Below are 19,323 nucleotides of genomic sequence, written 5' to 3'. Positions count from 1 at the left end.
ATGGGACGGGGGATTTAGGAGGACCCTCCCTTGTGCTGGGCAGAGATGGAGGAATTCCTTCTCTGTCTCATTCGGCTCCAGCCCAGCTCTGAGGCCCATTTCCTGTACTGCTCTCCCTGCTGACTGAGCAGCTCTGAACAGGACCATGCGGGCCCTGAGGGTGCTCCTCCACACGTGTGGCCAGCGCCCTGCACTCTGACTCCCGTCTTATCTTCTGGGCGTACTGGGTGGAAATGACTGGCTACCGTAGAAACTCTGTGGTTGTGCGCTGCTTTTGTCTTCAGAGTGAACACAGACTGCTCAGGACAACACCGACTGGTTTCTCCATCTCTGGGAACCTAGTCACAGTCAGATGGAATGAGAAAACCATCACTCTGCAGCCTGCCATGCCATTCAAATGTGTGCACACCGCCCCCTTAGTGGATTTGAGAGAACATAGGTATACACACACACGTATGTTTTCTTTATCAAAACCAACGTTTTTACCCAAAATTCAGTAGAGAGAGATCAAGAAAAAATGAAGAAAAATCAGTGAGTTAAAATTATTGATGGCTACAAAGAACATCAGTGTAGTCTGTCTGTGTGCCTGCGTTGTTTCTAAATGCAAGAAGGTGACTCGGTGGCCTGTTAGACTCATCCTCAGTCTCAAGTGTTTAGAAAGATTTACTAGAAATAGCCCTCCCACGAGCCCTTAGCACATTCATAGCAGATAAAAGACACCACGTTTTTCTCCCACTCTTTGATCCAAGGCTTTCCAGAGGCGAGATCCAGGTTTCATTGCAGCCCCCAGAGCTCTGACCCCAGTGCAGAGGGGACTGTTGACATCACATTAGCCTGGGTTCCTCTGTGTGGCCAGGCAGGTTCCACACTGACTGACCCATACTTTTTCTCATCTGTAAGGGGGGGTGGGGTGGTCCTGGTGCTGTCTCTGCAGTAACCAGCAACGCTCTGTGGCCACTCAGATGTGTACTGCTTTTGTCCTCAGAGTCACCACGTAGACTGCTAAGGGTGGCACTGACTGGCTACTGAGATTTATGGAGATCTAGTTACTCTGTGGGATCTGGGTGTGGCGCTGGAGGTTTGAACCGCAAAGTTGGTGGTTCAAGCTCACCAGCTGCTCCTCAGAAACCCTATGCAGGGTCACTGTGTGTTGGAACTGACTCTATGGCACTTGACAACAACAACAAGCGACTTCTATGAAAATATGCAGCCTCCGAAACCCTGTGAGGTGACTCTGCAGTGTCCTGTAGGGTAGCTGTGAAATGGGATCAATTCGGTGTCAGGGGGTATGTTTGTTTTTGGTACTAGGATACACTTTGAATTTGGACTTGTTTCAGATTCGTGTCCCACTTAGACTTTACCCTGGACTTGCCTTATTAAAACGAAGTCAAACAAAATAGATCACAAAAGCTTACCTATTAGAAATTCTGCCTATTGCAGGAAGTAAAAACATATTTTTGAAAGTTTCCCCACAGAGCAACAGACTAATGTATCTCCTGTATTCTTGTCAAACCTGTCTTGAGCTTATTTAGGATCTTTTTTTGCCTGGCCTGCTGGCAGCCTGTCACACAGTCTGCCCAGGGCAGATGGCTCGCTTCAGTTGACCTGCCTTATATGAAGAGATGCTTATGCTGAGGGTGAAGGCTGAGAAGAAGCCATGTGTGTGCATCATGAGGGTACTAAGAACAAGCAGTACCATACCGCACCTCAACCCAAGTTACCGCTGCTCCTTCTGATGCTGGATGTAAACTGATCGGTGTTGGGGTCAGCAAGAATGGAAATAACCACGTATATGGGTGTTTGAACTTGGCGGGTCCACTCCATCTAGCATGGCAGAGCAGTGGACAAGCCAAGCTTGTGCTCCTGGCTCGGTTTCAGCGTCTGTCCACTGGGCATCAGGTGGTTCTTGAGCAATGCCCTCCCCATGGGAGATGGCTCCATGACAAGAGAAGTTTGCCTGGCACTGCCCATGGCCACCTGCTAGCCAGCCGCAGGCCTTTGCTGCTCAAGGGGTGCTGGTGGGTTGTTCAGGGTCACTCCGAAGGAGCCACCCTTGGGGGCCTGTGGGGCTCCTGTTTTGCACAGCCTGCCTGGGCGAACTTACTAGCCACTGGGCTTGTGTTTGCAGGATTCTAGGATACGTTTGTGATTCGGCTTGCCTGTTTGCTGTGTTGTGTGGTGACACCTAAAGAATTGTCATATAAACTGATCAAAAAGCAAATCAGCAGCTTGCAAGTGGTCATCTAAGTTGGTCTGTACTCATCTAGAGCAAAAGAGAAAGGAATCAAAAACTCAAGAAGCGAGTCGACAGGACTAAGATGACACAAAGCACAGCTGCAGCCTGGAAGCCAGAACTCGGTGGTGTCTGCCCGTCACCGTCCACCATCCTGATCAGGTGTCTGCAGGTGGATCCTGATACAACAGGAGAAAGATGTGAAACAGAATCCGAATTTATTTAAAAACCGCAGACCTCTCAGAAGCGATTGCTCTGAAATGTTCTTTAAACTCAAACTAGCCTAACAGCAGATTGACTCACAAATTCAAAATAAAAACTATCACCTGTGAATACTGTGCTGCTTTAAAAAGTCATGTATTTGACTTTTTAAGAAAGTCAAAGAATGACTTTAAAACAAAGATTAGGGAAACTAGATGAATGGAAATGGAACAACTAGAATGGAGAAAATTCGACTGTTCACACATTGTGAAGAATGTAATCAATGTCACTGAATAATTTGTATAGAAATTATGGAATGGGAACCAGAACTGCTGTGTAAACCCTCACCAAAAGCACTATATTATTTATCTTTTAGATGTCAGTCACCCAAGAACACTAGCGCTAGCTGCTATTGACTGAGCCCTTCCTGTGTGCTGGGCAGTGCTCTGTGGGGATTATCCCATTCATGACTCTGTGAGCCACACATTCTGCCGTGCCCACGTAGATCTGCTAAGCTCAGAGTGGGGTGTGATGTGTGGATTGAGCACCTGCCTGACCACTAAGGATGTGTCTTCTACTTAACAAAGCACAGAAAAACCAGCCACTGCTGTCCAGTAGATTCTGCCTCCAGCCACTCAACAGGACAGAGTAGAACTGCCCCATAGGGTATCCAACGCTGCTTTCTTCATGGAAACGGAGGACCACATCTTCCTCCCGTAGAGCAGCTGAGGCTTGACTGCCGAGCCAGCAGGGCTCCCACCTGCTGAACTGCCATGATCACTCAGAGAACCTTCCTCCCCCCCCACCACCCCCCAGTTACTTCAGATGAGCTTTCTGATGTGAGAGGTCTAGTGGCTTGCTGGTACTGGGGTGGCGTCGGTTCTCATAGCCACTCTCTATAGGGTTTCCGAGGCTGTAACTCTTTACAGGAACAGAAAATCTCATCTTTCTTCCAGGGAGCGACTGCTGGGCTTGAACTGCTGACCTTGCAGTTAGCTACTTAGCTTATAATCCACTACATTACCAGGGCTCGTTAGGTCTGGGCTAGGACTCAAGAATTTGCCTTTCTAACAAGTTCCCAGGTGACAGTGCTGCTACAGTCGGAGCACCCCACTTGAGAACTGTCTATCCATCGGTTGAATAAGCCATCGGACTCTTCGCACAACAAATTTTGGTCAGGTGGGAGTGGAGGTGGTAGCTCACAAGTAGGATACTGGGGTGGGGAGCAACCGAATCTGTAGGATTGAGGGCCTTTCCTCCACCTGGAAAAGACTAAATAAGAAAACACTTCGGTAGCCCTGACCCACATACTCTCCAGGCTGATGCCGCTGGTCTGGGGAACAGACACTGAGAAGCTCAGAAGGCAGGAAAGAAGGTCACAACCCAGCAGGAAGGGGGATGAACACTGTTCCACTGAGGGAATTCCAACCAATGTCACAAAATACAACACGTATCAATTGTTGACTGTTGTTGTATTAGGCGCCATGGATTTGGTACCGACTCACAGCGACCTTATGAATAACAGAACCAGCCTCACAATCCGTACTACACTTGAGCGCATTGCTGCTGCCATCACGGTACCAGTCCATCCCCTTGGGGTCTTCCTCTTTTTCGCTGATCCTTCACTTTGCCAAGCATGATGTCCTTCTCCAGATCCTGGTTCCTCCTCATGATATGTCCAAAGTACGAGAGACGAAGTCTTAGCAATCCTGGTTTCTAAAGGAACATTCTGGCCGTACTTCTTCCAGCACAGATCTGTCTGTTCTTTTTGCAGCCCATGGTACTTTTAATATTCTTCTCCAACACCATACTCAAATGCATCAATTCTTCTATGGTCTTCTTTGTTTTTTGTTCAACTTTCACATGCATATGAGGTTACTGAAAATACTATGACTTGGGTCAGTGCACCTTAGTCCTCAAACTGACATCTTGAAAACTTTAAAAAGAGGTCTTGTGCAGCAGATTTGCCTAATGGAAGATAGCATCTGATTTCTTGACTTGCTTCCTTCCCTGAGTGTTGATAGTTGATCTGAGCAAACTGAAGTGTCTGACAGCTCCAGTCTTTTCTCCATTTATCTTGATGTTATTTCTTGGTACGGTGGTGAGGATTTTTGTTTTCTTGACATTGAGGTGCAACCCATATGGAAGGTTGTGCTCTTTAATTAAGTCCTTGGCACTTTCAGCAAGCAAGGTTGTATCGTCTGCATATCGCAGGTCGTTAATGAGTCTTCTACCTGATGTTGTTTTTCTTCATATAATCCAACTTCTTCGATTATGTGCTCAGCCTACAGATTTAATAAGTATGGTGAAAGAATATAACCCCAGTGCACACCTTCCCTAATTTTAAACCATTTGGTGTTCCCTTGGTCTGTTTGAACAACTGCCTCTTGGTTCATGTACAGGTTCCTCATGAACACAATTAAGTGGTCCAGAATACTCAGTCTCCATGATGTTGTCCGTAGCTTATCTTGAACCACACAGTCAAAAACCTTTGCATTGTCAGTAAAGCACAGATAAACATCTTTCTGGTATTCTCTACTTTCAGCAAGATCCATCTGATGTCAGTAATGATATCCCTCGTTCCACATCCTCTGAATCCGGCTTTGAACCTCTGGCTATTCTCTGTCAATGTACCCTTGTAGTCGTTTTTGAATTATCAGATTGTTGAATGGAAAACTAGTAAGTTATGTAAACTTTCACCCACAGTACAATAAAAAGTAAAAAAAGAAAAAGATTGTTGTTAAAAATAATCATGTACAAAAACAGCATACAAATAAATCCCCAAACCTGTGTCTGTATTTGTCAGAGCAAACTGGGGATCTGAACTTACAAAAGGGGCATGTGCCATAAGACTCATCCACTTGGCACCATGCTCTGTGGTTTACAGAGAGTCTCCCATAGGGTGGGCCGGGCAGCTCCTGGCAGGGGTGACTTGTCTCAGAGCCCTGCCTCCTTGGTTGGGGGCCTGAGAGTGGTGGGGGGTTCTCTGTCCAGGCAGAGAAGTGAAGCAGAGGAAGTGATTTTAGTACTGATGAAGATGAAGGGCGGGAAAGAGTCTGTCAAGTGGTGAGGGGGACAACGGGGAGGGGCCTGGGGTCAGCTGGTCCTGAATTGAGGTGCAGGCTACCTCCCTGTGGCAGCGGCCTCCCCACTCACGGCCCCCACTTCGCTTCTGCGATTCTCCTGAGTCAGAGCATCCGTAAAGGGCTTCCTCCTTCGCCATCCTCCACAGTCCTGCGTTACACGAGGTGAAAAGGAATGGTTGTTCGTGGGCCAGCGTTGGAGCTCTGGAGGGGGCGACTCTTGGTGAGGAGATCTCATGACTGATCACTGCACATTTTGGCATTTAAAACAGGGTTTCCCTGTAGAATTTGAACATGTTTTCCACAGCCTTTGTGGTCGATGTGGTCTGTCAGCAGTCTGAGCTATAAGGAAGAAGGCAAGCCCTTGGGAGCTGGACACTCATTCTAGGAGGTGCTTGTGGGAAACACATGCTTTTCCCATCATGAGGTAAATACTAAGATTGACTCAGCTCCTATCCTGAACATGGCTTTCAGTCCTGGGTGCTCAGCCAGGGTTGACCGTGTGTGCTCTGCCCACCTTACTGTTTTCCCTGTGGCCACACACCCTGCTCCTTAGAGCACAGATGGAAGCTGCTCTCTGGGTGTCTCCTTTGACTGGACCTGACCAGTAGTACCCACTGTCGAGCGGTTGCTCTGGGCAGCAGCAGGGGCCGATCCTGCTGTCTCTGCAGGGACCAGACCAGTATTGGACATACATCTGTCCCTCTTGTCCTCTGCATGGCACTGGGCCTTTGGGACTCTTGTTTCCTCATTGGTAGAATGGAGTCATGGGATGGAATAATCTGTAAAATCGATTCCACATCCCGGTGTATTGATGGTGGACCACCAAGCAGCTGAGAGCAGAGCACCCTTCCTGAGTCACGTGGTTCGCGTCTCAAGGGGGCTCGTGACTCTGTCTCCTTTCCATCTACTTCCTGGGTCTGCTTCTCATCTACTTCCTGGGTCTCCTTCTCATCTACTTCCTGGGTCTCCTTCTCATCTACTTCCTGGGTCTCCTTCTCATCTACTTCCTGGGTCTCCTTCCTGTATCTCTTTCCCTGTGTCTGCTTTCTGTGGCTACTTCCCATCTGTTTCCTGTGTCTGCTGCTCATCTGCTTCCCGCATCAACTTCCTTCTACTTCCCATGGTTTGTCACCCTGTGACACCTCCCTCTTTCCTCAGCACTGTTCCTTGTTGGGTACTCTTTCTGGTAGGACTGATCTTACTTCTTTTCTTAATCAAAAAACAGAGAGGAAGGATGGTGAGGGTAGGGGCGTTGGTTTTTCATCTCACAACAATTTTCTCTCTCTTTCAGGCATAGGTGCTCTGCATTGCCCCCAGTTCTTCCTAGCAAAGCTTTCCCTCTTGAGAGACAATGGTGGGCTCCACGTTGCCCTTACCTTTTGGATCGCAGTAGTGCAGATTCGGGGGTGATACTCATAATTGGAGTCCTGGTGTGGTGCTATAGTATAAGCATTGGACGGCTAATCCCCAGTGACTCAAACCCACCAGCAGCTCCTTAGAAATCCCATGCAGGGTCACCGTGTGTCTGAACTTACCTCGAAGGTACCTGACAACAATAACACACTCATGGTTTACTGTGTGTTATCACATGGGTGCCAGTGATTGATTCATGAATTCACTGCCCTTAAAAGCAGTATTCAAAATTCTGTAGGAATTAAGATAAGCTCTGGACAAGATTGTAGAGAAAGAGTATTCTGGAACACTTCATTGTGCTCATGGGGAACTTGTACATAGAGCAGGAGGCAGTCATTGGAACAAGGGGACACGGTTTACAATCAGGAAAGGGGTGCGCCAGGGTCGGACTCTTTCACAGTACTTACTTAGTCTGTAGACTGAGCAGATTATCTGAGAAACGACTATACGAAGAAGAACGTAGCATCAGGATTGGAGGAAGACTCATTAACAACCTGAGATATGCAGATGATACAAACATGCTTGCTGGAAGCAAAGAGGAGTTAAAATACTTACTGAAGAAGGAAGATCAAACACCACAGCCTTTCATGTGGGTTGCACCTCAATGTCAAGGGAAAAAAAAATCTTTACTATAGGATTAATAAATAACATGATAAACAGCCATCAACACTCATGGAAGCATCAGTCAAGAAATCAAGTGACTTATTATATTAGGTAAATCTGCTGCACAAGACCTCTTTAAAGTATTCAAGAGCAAAGATGTCAGTTTGAGGGCTAAGGTGCATCTGACCCATGCCATGGTATTTTCAGTAGCCTCATATGCGTGTGAAAGTTGGACGGTAAAATAAGGAAGACCATAGAAGAATTGATACATTTGAGTTATGATGTTGGAGAAGAATATTAAAAGTACCATGGACTGCCAGAGAACAAACAAATCTGTGTTGGAAGAAGTATAACCAGAATGCTCCTTAGAAGCCAAGATGACCTGACTTAATCTCTCATACTTCAGACATATTATCAGGAGGGACCTTGCTTGATAAAGTGGAGGGTCAGCGAAAAAGAGGGAGACCCCAACAAGATGGATTGACACAGAGGCAGCAGCAGTGGGCTCAAGTGTAACCATGATTGTAAGATTGGCGGAGGACTGGGCAGTGTTTCGTTCATAGGGTTTCTGTTGTACGTAGAGTTGCTATAGAATGGAACCAACTCGATGGCACCTAACAACAAGATTTTAGGGAAAAATTCCTTCTAATAGTGCAAGTGTAGTTACCTAAAGGGCCAACTTTATTCCGCCTTTTTGGGTAGAAAATATCCCCAGATGTTAAAAGACCACAGACCCTCCGTGGAGATTGAGTAACCTTTCTTGATGACTCGCAGTTAGCAAAGGTTCTTTCCAGAAATTGCTGAGCGCCCTCCATGGCCCCAGGTACATGGGAGCAGTGATTAACACAATGAGGCTGACCCTGCCTTCCTGGACCCCACCGTCTAGCTGTGGGGTCCTCACAGGTGGGAGGGAAGGCTGGGTTCCTAACATAGTCAGTGTTGGTTGTAGGATTGGGTGAAGGTGTCCAGGCAGGGGGGTCTGCTTTTGAGGACCCCGAGTTAAATGTGGGCCTGAGCAGCTGAAGTAAGGGGTTGAGGGAGGTGAGGCTGGGAGGGGAGAGGGTGGTACAGGGAGACCAGGGCTGTAGAACAGTAAGAAGAGATGATGGCCCCAGGGACCAGAAAGGTGACTGACATGTCGGAAGTGGACTGAAAGGATGGCCAGATGCTGTCACTGAATGGTCAGGGTTCCCATGGGGGCTGGCTGCCCAGCCTGGTCCAGCGTCTCTGAACTTGCCAAGGTGGCCAGCCACCAGAGTCCTTCATCTGCTGGAGCCTAGGCTGGCCCACAGCATGCACCCAGTGGGTGCTTATTGGCTTGGTACCTTCTAGTGTTTGCTGATGCAGTGTGGGAGAGGGTCATTTGACTCTCTGAAGTTAGTACTAGGATGGTTGGATGGCCTTATAGTTTCATTATCACTGTGAGGATCAAGCCTCGCTTCAGAATCTCAGCAGATCAGTTTGCTCTAGGCCCCTCCGTTTCATGACATCTGGTGTCTGAGTATAAATGGTTTGTACGGTGAATCGGGATCGGTGGTTCCGCAGTTGCAGTTTTGCCTATTGCTGTCCTGTATGTTTTAAGTCATGCTCCACTGGATAGAATTCATACAATTTAGTTTGTGATATTTCACATTTCAAAGAGCACCCAAGCACTACATGAAGTCAGTGAAGTGGCATTGCAGGCTGATAGAAATGGTTTTAAAACTGCGATGGTCTTGCTTCCTCCCAGTAAGCACTGTCTACCCACTGCCTTCAAGTCAAGTCTGACTCATAGTGACCCCAGAGGGTTTCCAAGGTTGTAAATCTTTATAGGAGCAGAAAACCTCATCTTTCTCCCACAGAGCAGCTGGTGGGTTTGAACTACTGATATTGTAGTTAGCAAGCGCAGCCCAGTACGTAGCCTACTGGACCACCTAGGCTACAATTGCCTAAAATAGGTGGGTTCTTCCCCCAGCCCACCCCCGTGGGAGCTGGTGGTTCTCAACGGATCATTTATTGAAAATACAAAAGTGAAGAGGGATCTTATGAGGGAAAAAAAAAAAAAAAAAATTTGGTATCTTCCAAAACACATGGAACCCTGGTGACACTGTAGAAGAGATTAAGCACTGGACTGCTAACCTCAAGGATGGCAGTTCAAACCCATCGGCTACTCGGAGGGTGAAAGATGAGGCTGCCTGCCGGTCAGGATTGTTGCTGCTGTTGGGTCCATTCTAACGCTGGACACTGTGGACAACAAAGAAAACGCTGCCCGCCCCTGCACCATCCTCACACTGGCTACATATGAGTGCATTGAGGGGCCTCCTCTTTGTCATTGACCCTCCACTTTACCAAACACTATGTCTTTCTCTAGGGAGTGATCCCACCTAACAACATATATCAAAAGCATGTAAAGATTTCTAGCCTCGGAAACCCCTGTACAGGGTCCCTGTGATTTGGCGTCGACTCAGATGGCTGACTTTTCTTTGGATTCATCTTTCCAGACTTAGGCTCTGTAGCAGGCACTTGTGTAGTGGTTCTGTTTCCCCAGCCACCACGCCTGTCCTGTCTTTCCCATCACTGTAAATGGCATTCCAGTTCTCATATTCAAAAGGCGACAAACCTAGCAGTCACCCTTGACTGTCTTCTTCTCCTCATCCCCCACATCACAGTCCGTCAGCAAGTCCCCAATAGGTGACTTCAAAACCTGCCCTGAGCGTACTCACACTGCAACAGTCTGCTTTACAAATTGCAACAGATGGTCCCGCCCCCCCCTTTTTTAGATGTTTTATTGTGAATTATGTGATCATTTACATGGGAGAACATTAGCTTTACATTCATTCTATGGTGTATCATTTCGTTACACTCCCCTCCATGCATCATCAGCCAGCCAAAGGGTATACCTTGCAAGCCTGTCCCCTGGTCGTCAGCACACAGCCCTTCTCCCTCTCCGGGTCTAAAGTCCCCAGCCGCTCCATCTCTTCATGTCATCGTCTCTGCCTCCATCTCTGGTGTCACATCTCTGGGTAGGGTCCCGCTCTCCACTCTTCTCCCTTGATGGTCCCAGGGACCTCTGCTCCTGGACTGCAAAGTCAACCACTCCCCTTCTTTTGCTACAAAATGTCTACCTTTACATTTCCAACCCTCACAGTCAGTCCTGATAACAATTACTCACTATTGTATCACAAGAGACCTATCCACATTTCCTTTCATCAGCTCCACCCAGACAGATTGGATACTACCCAGTGGAGAGTCTACCTTCCTCCATACCCTCTGGATCTAGGTGCCCTCTTGAAAGCTTGTAAGTCAGTCACTTCTTGCCTTTGTAGCCCCCCATTTTGGGTAGCCAATGTCCAGGTTGTCCAACCCTGTCTACCCTGTGTATCAAGGGGGTGAGAATGATGCTCGCTGTAAAGATTTGTTCCCTTTCTTGAGCTACTGTATCTATAGATGTAGGTCAAGTTCATCAAATTGTACAACAGATGGTCTTTTAAAAAAAGATTAAAAAAAAAAAAGTTTGAAAGGGTCTCAAACTTACAGGGAAGTTGCCAGTAACAGTCAGTATACAGAACCCTCCCCACCCCTCAATTACTTGAGAGAAACTTGCTTAAGTCATGCACCATTTCCCCGAATACCGAGTGAATGCCCTTGAAACACGGACACTCTATACACAACCCCCAAATTCAGCAGTGGCACGTCACAGCCCACTGGGAAGTTGCTGAGTGTCTGGTACTCCCTGTGCTGTCAGGGGTCCAGCCACACGCTGCAGTCCCCTCTGAATGGCCCTCTGCCTTCCTTTGACTTTCGCAACCTGGGCACAGGCCATCTTGTGGGGTGTCAGTGGCTCTACGTGATAGTCTTCCTGGTCAGATTCCGGTTGGACATCTTCAGTATGAATATCGTAGAAACAGTGATGCTGTACTTCCCTCTTGGTGTTCAGTCACAGTACCAGTGACGTTCCTCTGCTGGACTTCAATGTGACCTCACTCTTTTCCCTTTGCAGTTGGTGGTAAGTCTTTTGTGTGGACTGTAGACATAACCCATCTAGTTCTGCTGGTCTCCTGCCAAAGGAGGCAGTTAAGCACACACTCCCTCTCTCCTTCCTCTGTTGCTCCAGGCACATAGAGACGTTGTGCCTTGGATGGCCGCTTACAAGCTCTTAAGATCCTAGGGGCTATACAACAAATTGGAGGTAGAACAGAGACCCTGAACATGATATTAGGCCTATTAACTGGGATGTCACATGAAGTTATGACTCTTAACGCTCCAAACTAAAACCCATATTTCGTGAGGGGTTTGGTTGTACATAAGCAACCTCAGCCTTTTCTATAGGATCTTGACTGCGTTTATTAGTTTCCTCTTACGGGTGATGCTTTCGTGTCCTGTAGAAGAATCTTGTCTACCCCAAGATCAGTGTGTGAATTGCTAAGCTGCTGTTTCACTGCTCCAAACCCACCCTTTTGTATTCCACCTTGTAGAGGTTACTTCTCTGCCCTATCATTTCCCTCTCCTGTGACTGGGTCTCTGGGTTTCTAGTTTGCTAGTTGCTTCCTGCTATATGCAGCCAAGAGGGGGTACTGGTAGGAGCTTATGAGGCTGGAGGAGGGGGAGAGCACCTTCCCACCTGCTTCTGTTTCTTGGATGTCACTCTAGCATTGTGGTGGCAAAAGGTTTCTTTGTAGTGGCGAGCAGCTGAGTCCATTGGGTGTCTTCCCAACACTCATAGAACCAACCTCAGTGTTCCCTTGTCCCAGTCTCCAGCATCAGCTGTCTTATGCTCCCTCCTGATATATGTGGGGCCCAGCCCTTGGGGCCGGCCTTAAACAGACCACTAGCTCCAGCACCCTGTCCTCACAGGACTGAGGTCCAGATTCTCAGTGTTAGTTCTCCAGTCTCTTCCTTTTGTCCCCCAGCGCCAGCGGTTATAGTTGCTTCTTCTGTCTGTTCTTTCCAGTATAAGCGAAGGCTCCCCTTGGCCTTTCTAGTGACCTATTCTGTTTTCAGATACCTGTAGTGACTTCTGTCTCCTGACTCTGCCCTGAGCTGTGTAGCTGTGAAGCTGTTCTTTGATACCTGAACCTGGTAGGGCCATTACAGGAGAAGATGGCAGAACAGTGCCACTCAAGAACATACAGGAAGCAAAGTATCAGTAGATCAGATCCAACTGTACATAAAAAATAATGTCTCATGGCCAAGCAAGGCTGATTACCAGGGTTGCGTGATTGGTTCAACATCAGAAAAATCAATGAATGTAATTCTCCAGATTAACATAATAAAGGAAAAAGATCAAATGGTGATTTCAGTAAATGAAAGACAGTATTTGACAATACTCAGTTTATGATTTAAAAATAAATTCTCACTAATGGGACAAAAGGGAAGTTCCTCTGTTTTTTAAAGGACATCTGGTGTGGGGCTGTGGGTTAATGAGCTGGACTGCGAAGTCGGTTTGAACCATAAGGTTGGCAGTTCAAGCTCACTAGCCACTCCTTGGAAACCCTGTACAAGGTTGCTATGAGTTGGAACTGACTCAAAGGCACTTAACAACAACAACATGACAGACAACACTGGTGAATGTCACACTACATACGGTGAGCTCTTTCTACCTTGAGCTCAGGGATAGTTTCATGTCTTCTGTCTAGTGGAGGTTCCAGCCATTCCAGTAAGACACGACAAAGAAAAGGCAAAAGGACTGGGAAGAAAGAAATATACTTTATTTGTAGACAACATAGATTTCACATAGGAAACCTTAAGGTTTTTTTGTATGTGAATTCTAAGGTGTGGCACTGTGGGCTAATGTGTCAGACTGCAAGGTCGGTGGTTCAGGCTCACCAGCTGCTCCTTAGAAACCCTATACAGGGTCGTTATGGGTTGGAATCAACTCGAGGGCACTTAACAACAACAACCCACCTCCAAATTAATAGAACTAACAAGTGAACTTAGCAAGGTTACAGGGGTCAAGAAAAATGTACAGAACTCAATTTTATTTCTACATTTACTAATATGTTTGAAGGTAAAAACTGTCAGGAATTCAAAGTAAAAATTCAAATTTGCAGTTGTAGTTGAAAAGTTTCACGTAACATACCTTTCAAGCAGACAGAAACTCAGTAAGGCTCTCCTGGTAAGTGGCCTGTGTAATCTTACAAAATGGTTTGCTACTCACTTAACCCAGAAAACCCCACCAAATTGTGCAAATCAAGAGGTTCAATTCTCCTGGTCCATTTTAAGAACACCTGTGAGACTGCTCAGGCCATCAGGGGTGTACATATCCAGAAAGCCACCAAGTATCTTAAAGATGTCATTTTGCAGAAGCCGTGTATTTCATTCCGATGTTATAATGGCGGCATTGGTAGGTGTGCCCCGGCCAAACAGTGGGGCTGGACACAGGGTCAGTGGCCCAAGAAGAGCACTGAGTTTTTGCAGTGCGTGCTTTAAATTGCAGAGAGCTATGCTGAGCAGAAGGGTTGAGATGTGGATTCACTGGTCATTGAGACCAACCTGGTCAACAAAGCCTCCAAGATGTGCCTCCGAACTTCCAGAGCGCATGGTCAGATCAACCCTTCATGAGTTAGTTCCCCCCACCATATTGAGATGATCCTCAGTGAAAAGGAACAAATTAAATTGTTCCTAAACCAGAAGAGGAGGTTGCGCAGAAGAAAAAGATATCCTAGAAGAAACTGAAGAAACAAAAACCTATGGCTTGTGAGTACATTAAGATTAAAATAAAATGCAAATCAAAGTAACAGATAAGAAGCTCAGTAAGGGCATAGGTTTGGATTGACAGGCTCATTTCAAACTAGAAACGCACATACTCACAGACCTCAGTGCTTGTAGAATATCCATCTTTTCAAATGCACATTGAACAGTGACAAAAAACTAGCCAAGGTGCTCAGTTATAGAGCTGGTTTCACGAATTCCAAAGGCTTTATATATGTAGACCACACTCTTAGAGCACCTTCCCAGTAACTTAGCAATCAGGAGCCAAGGATGGCTAGGAGAGGTTCATACATTTGGAAATTAAGAGATGTACTTCTGCATAAGTTAAAGATAAAATCATAGTGAAAATGAGAAAAACTTTCAAGTGAGATAGTTACAAAAATCCCAACCCATTGCTGTCAGGTTTGAGTCTGATTTATAGGGACCCCATAAGGTTTCCAACGGGTCTGTCTGCACAGAAGCAGACTGCCTTGCTACATCTTTCTCCCAGGGCTGCCTGGCGGCTTAAACCACCCACCTTTTGGTTAATAGCTGATTGCTTAACCACTGTACCACCAGGGTTGCTTAAATGCGCAATAATGTGGCTAAAGAAGTTATTGGAAGTTTATAGATTTAAATGCTTATATTAGAAAAGAAGGTTTAAAATAAACTGTTTTATGATGTGTACTAAAGAATAGAAGAAAGCTAAATAAAGTAGGAGGGAATTGTCAGAATGAGAGCAAAGTTTAATAAAATAGAAAGTAAGCATACAATAGAGTTAACAAAACCAAAGTGATTTCTTTAAAACATTTTTTAAATGACATGACAAGATTAATCAACAACAAATAAGTAATATTAGGAATTTTAAAAGGCATAATTGTCAGAAATGCTGAAGATACTACGAGCAATTTGTCAAGTGTAGGTGACAGATAAATTCCTATAATACATAATAAGTTTGTACAGTTGATTCAAGAAGAAATACATATTTAATAAGAGGAAGTGAAGTGGCTGTATATGATAAGCACTGGACTGTGTACCACAACGACCACAGTTCAAGCCCACCAGCTGTTGCATGGGAAAAAGATAAGGCTTTCTGCTCCCTCAATGATTTAAAAAGCCTCAGAAACCCTATGCAGCTTCACTACGAGTCGGAACTGACCTGATGGCACTTAGTAACAACACATTTAGTAAAGAAGTTAAAATAGTAGTTAAGACATTTCCTTACACAGACAGTTTTGGCTCATGTGGTTTTACCAGCAGGTTCTACCAGGCAGTCAAGGAGTAAATCATTCCAGTCGTCCCCAAAGTTCTCAGAGCACCGAAGAAGTGGGGACACACCCAGCCCACTTAGGAGCCTGGCTTAATTGTGTGCTGTGACGGAATAAGGAAGTATGAGAGGAGAAAAGTACCGGCTACTCTTACTCATGAACACAGTTTTGAAACAGCCACTGTTATCATACTCAGTCCAGTAATATATCAAATAAATCAATGCACCTGACCAGATAGCATTCCTCATAAGAATGCAAGGTTGGTTTAACTTTAGAAAATAAATTGAGGGATTTATTAGTTCAGGAAGAAAACCCTGAGCTTCCGGGGCAAGATGGCGGACTAGGCAGAGGTGTGCCTTGCTACAAGGACATTGGACTTGAAGAGAACACATACGGAAGGTGATTCTGGAGCTCTGAGATTCATGAAGAGGAAAGGATAAACAGATGGGCTGAGTGTGGACGGGAGAGGAAGCTAAGCAGGATCAGTGAGAGAAGGGGCAGAAAGGCCAGCGAGGAGCTGGCCTGCCATGGCACAGCCATCTTGAGTTTTCTCAGGCAGCTGTAAATCAGCACAGTGGCTTAGAGACACAGACAAGGCTGAGGTTCTCCTTTGTTCCCCAAGCTTTTCTGATGGCACCTAACAATGTAATCACATAGAAGCAACAATTAAATATAAGTACAGTGACACCCCAGTGTCTCAGAGATGACAGACAATTGTAGCTTACATGAAGAAACAAGACAGGGTGGCTCAAACAAATGACCAAAATACAGAGCCTGAAAATATAATACCAGAAATGGAATTGAATTACCTGATAAGGAATTCAAAAGCCGCTCTTTGGAAACCCTATACAAGGTCACTATGAGTCGAAAATGACTCAATAGCACTTTACAATAACAAAGAGGAACAATCAGAAGAAAAAAAAATCCAAAAAAGTCTAAGAATTATGTGGGACACTATGAAGAAGAAGCATTTGCATGTGACTGGAGTTCCCCTCCAAAAAAAAACCCCACATCTTTTTAAAGGTGTTTGGAAGAAAATTTTCTGTAACATTGTAAAAGATGACAAGATACACATTCAAGAAGTTGAATGGACTGCAAATAGTATAGACTCCAAAAGAAAATCCCCAAAGCACATTCAAACACTCCAAACCAAAGGAAAGGAAAGAATTCAAGAGCAGTTCAGGAAAACCAAAAAATTACAAAGAAGAACTAGTAGGAATAAGCTCTGTTTTCTCAGCAGAAACAGTGCAGGCAAGAAGACATGGGGTGGGTGACATATATAAAACTCTGAAAGAAAACAATTGCCAACCAGGAATCATATACCCAGCAAAATGGGCCCTCAGATATCCTAGTGAAATTAGGACATTTCCAGGTCAACAGAAATAAAAAAAGAATTTGTAAAAAAAAAATAAACAAGCCTTACAAAAAATACTAAAGGGAGTTCGTAAGACAGAGAACCAACAACAGCAGATAATAAATAACCTGAGATCAAAGTACATGGTAATATCACCCATAACTCAACCCTGATATGATGTTGTTAAGTGCCCTCAAGTCGGTTCCAACCCATAGTGACCCAGTATAGGGTTTTCAAGTAGTGAGTGACTGGTGAGCTTGAACTGCTGACCTTGCAGTTCAAACTGACTTTGCAGCCAGTGCATTAGCCCACAGCGCCACACCAGGAATTCCCAACCCCCATATAGAAGTATCCAAAGTGAAACAACCCTGTTGTTAAATGCCATCAAATAGGTTCTGACTCATAGTGACCCTGTATAGGGTTTCTGAGGAGCAGCTGGTGAGTTTGAGCTGCTGACCTTGTGATTCTAAAAAATTTGCAGTTCAATGCTTACCTTACAATACCATACCAGGACTCTGGAACAAACCTGTAAGACTGAAAATAGGGAACCAGATATATCAGTTTGCAGCAACAACAAAAACACAAAATAAAAAGGGGGAAATAGTGCAGTTATAGAACTTCTAAAGAAGAGGAAATCAAGTAGATTTCAAGACACAATTTTTAAAAAAATAAACCTAACTATAACCTTGAAAACTAGAGAAAGCCCTAGTCCTAGCTCAACCCCTTATTCTTACCCCTAGTTCATCCCCTCTCCAACCCTAATACTAGTCCTAACCCTAACCCTAACAGTACTCAAAGCCCTTATCTTAATGAACACAGACAAAAGTATTGATTACAGTCCTTCATGTACCGTCATTCAACAGAATTTGCTTCCATTCCCTCTGGGTTTTATTTTGTGTGTGGGGGGGGTGGGCAGTGGAAGTAGGCTGGGGGGTGTACACAAAAACACTTGGGGTTATATAATAATTTAAACAACCAAAGGGCACATTCTGCAAGCCTGCCTCCTGGCTGCCAGCACCCAGTCCCTCTCTTTCCATGAGTCCAGTCCTCAGCTCCTTTGTCTCTCCATGTCTCCATCTCTGCCTCCATTTCTGGTGTCGGTTGCCTCTCTAGATATTGTTGTCAAGTGCTGTCGAGTTGATTCCAATCCATAGTGACCCTGTATAGGGTTTCCAAGGAGCAGCTGGTGAGCTTGAACCGCTGACCTTGCAGTTCAAATGGCTTTGCAGTCTGGCACATTAACCCACAGCGCCACACCAGGACTCCTGCCTCTCTAGATAGGGTCCCGTAGTCCACTTGTGCTCTTCTCCCTTGATGGTCCTGTTCCTGGTGTAGACAAGTGGAGCTCACAACACACTCACCTGTGGAGATCGATACAGGTGCTTTCTCAATAAGCACACCTTGGCTTTAGAAATGTTTATAGAGACATCTTTGTTGTGCCTATATTTATTATAGTAGATATTGAAATATAGTTGCTAATGACAAACATCCACATATATTTACCTTAAATACTGACTTCCCAAAACTTCTCAGATACTAAGTATGTAGGTAAGTATATGCTTAAATTTTTTTTTAAATGTAACTCACTGACAAGCCCCAGTGGATTTCATTTTCCTAGAGTATCCATGGATTGAAGTAGATTGTTGCTATTGGTAAATGTCACAGTGTCGGCTCCAGCACTCAGACTAAACTGTACCCTTTACCTGTTTCTTTGTAGCGAAACCATTTACACAGCTGGTGAAGGAGATGCAGCTACATCGGGAAGACTTTGAAATAATTAAAGTGATTGGAAGAGGTGCTTTCGGTGAGGTAAGAAAAACTTCATGTGTTCGTTGTGGCTAGATTGCCCAAATAGCAGCAACGCACATTTGTACGTACTCCTCACTCATCAACCTGGGCAGGTTCCACAGAACAACATGTCGTTAGGCGAAAAGTCGGCACTATGGGCAAATGAGGGATGGCTGCATCATATCACACAATGGAGAATGTCTCCATCGCTGCTAGCTGCTAAATGCCATCATTATGTAACTGAGAAGTTCACCGTTACATAACTGCCAAACCGTGCCCAGTCGCGGCCAGCCCACGTTGATACATAATTTTAACCATCACAGCCAGTGTTACTCTTGGCTCCCAGCTCAGCCTTCATTACTGCCAGCCATGCATTGTTAATGCACAGAAGAGTCAGATTGATGCTGTTGTCATCAATGCTAAATGTCAGATAACGAGATAGCCAATAAGTGAGAAGTAGGCATAATCGCCTGTTGTTGTTGTTGTTGTTAGGTGCGGTTGACTCAGTTCTTTCTCATAGTGACCTCGTGTGCAGCAGAGTGAAACACTGCCTAACCTTCGCCGTCCTCATATTCGTTGTTGTGAGACCGTCTTGCCAGCCTTGCTTCGAAGGAGCATTCTGGCTGTACTTCTTTCTTCCAGTCAGATTTGTTCATCCCGTGGCAGTCCATGCTTAGGGACACAGTAATTCTTGATGTCAGCTGGGGA

The 19,323-nt window shown here is 45.4% G+C and overlaps 1 protein-coding gene across 1 annotated transcript in view; it reads left to right on the top strand.

Moving 5' to 3' along the window:
* The window catches only part of CDC42BPB (CDC42 binding protein kinase beta (DMPK-like)), a 114,138-nt gene that overhangs the window by 24,904 nt on the left and 69,911 nt on the right, over positions 1–19,323 (top strand). Inside the window, exon 2 of the mRNA XM_006839540.1 lies at positions 18,545–18,636. Coding sequence (XP_006839603.1) covers positions 18,545–18,636 — 92 coding nt within the window. The remainder of the gene's footprint in view (positions 1–18,544; positions 18,637–19,323) is intronic.

The sequence above is a fragment of the Chrysochloris asiatica genome, unplaced genomic scaffold (genome assembly GCF_000296735.1).
Source record: "Chrysochloris asiatica unplaced genomic scaffold, ChrAsi1.0 scaffold00025, whole genome shotgun sequence".
NCBI classification, from domain to species: domain Eukaryota; kingdom Metazoa; phylum Chordata; class Mammalia; order Afrosoricida; family Chrysochloridae; genus Chrysochloris; species Chrysochloris asiatica.
This window is presented reverse-complemented; position numbering and strand designations above follow the sequence as displayed.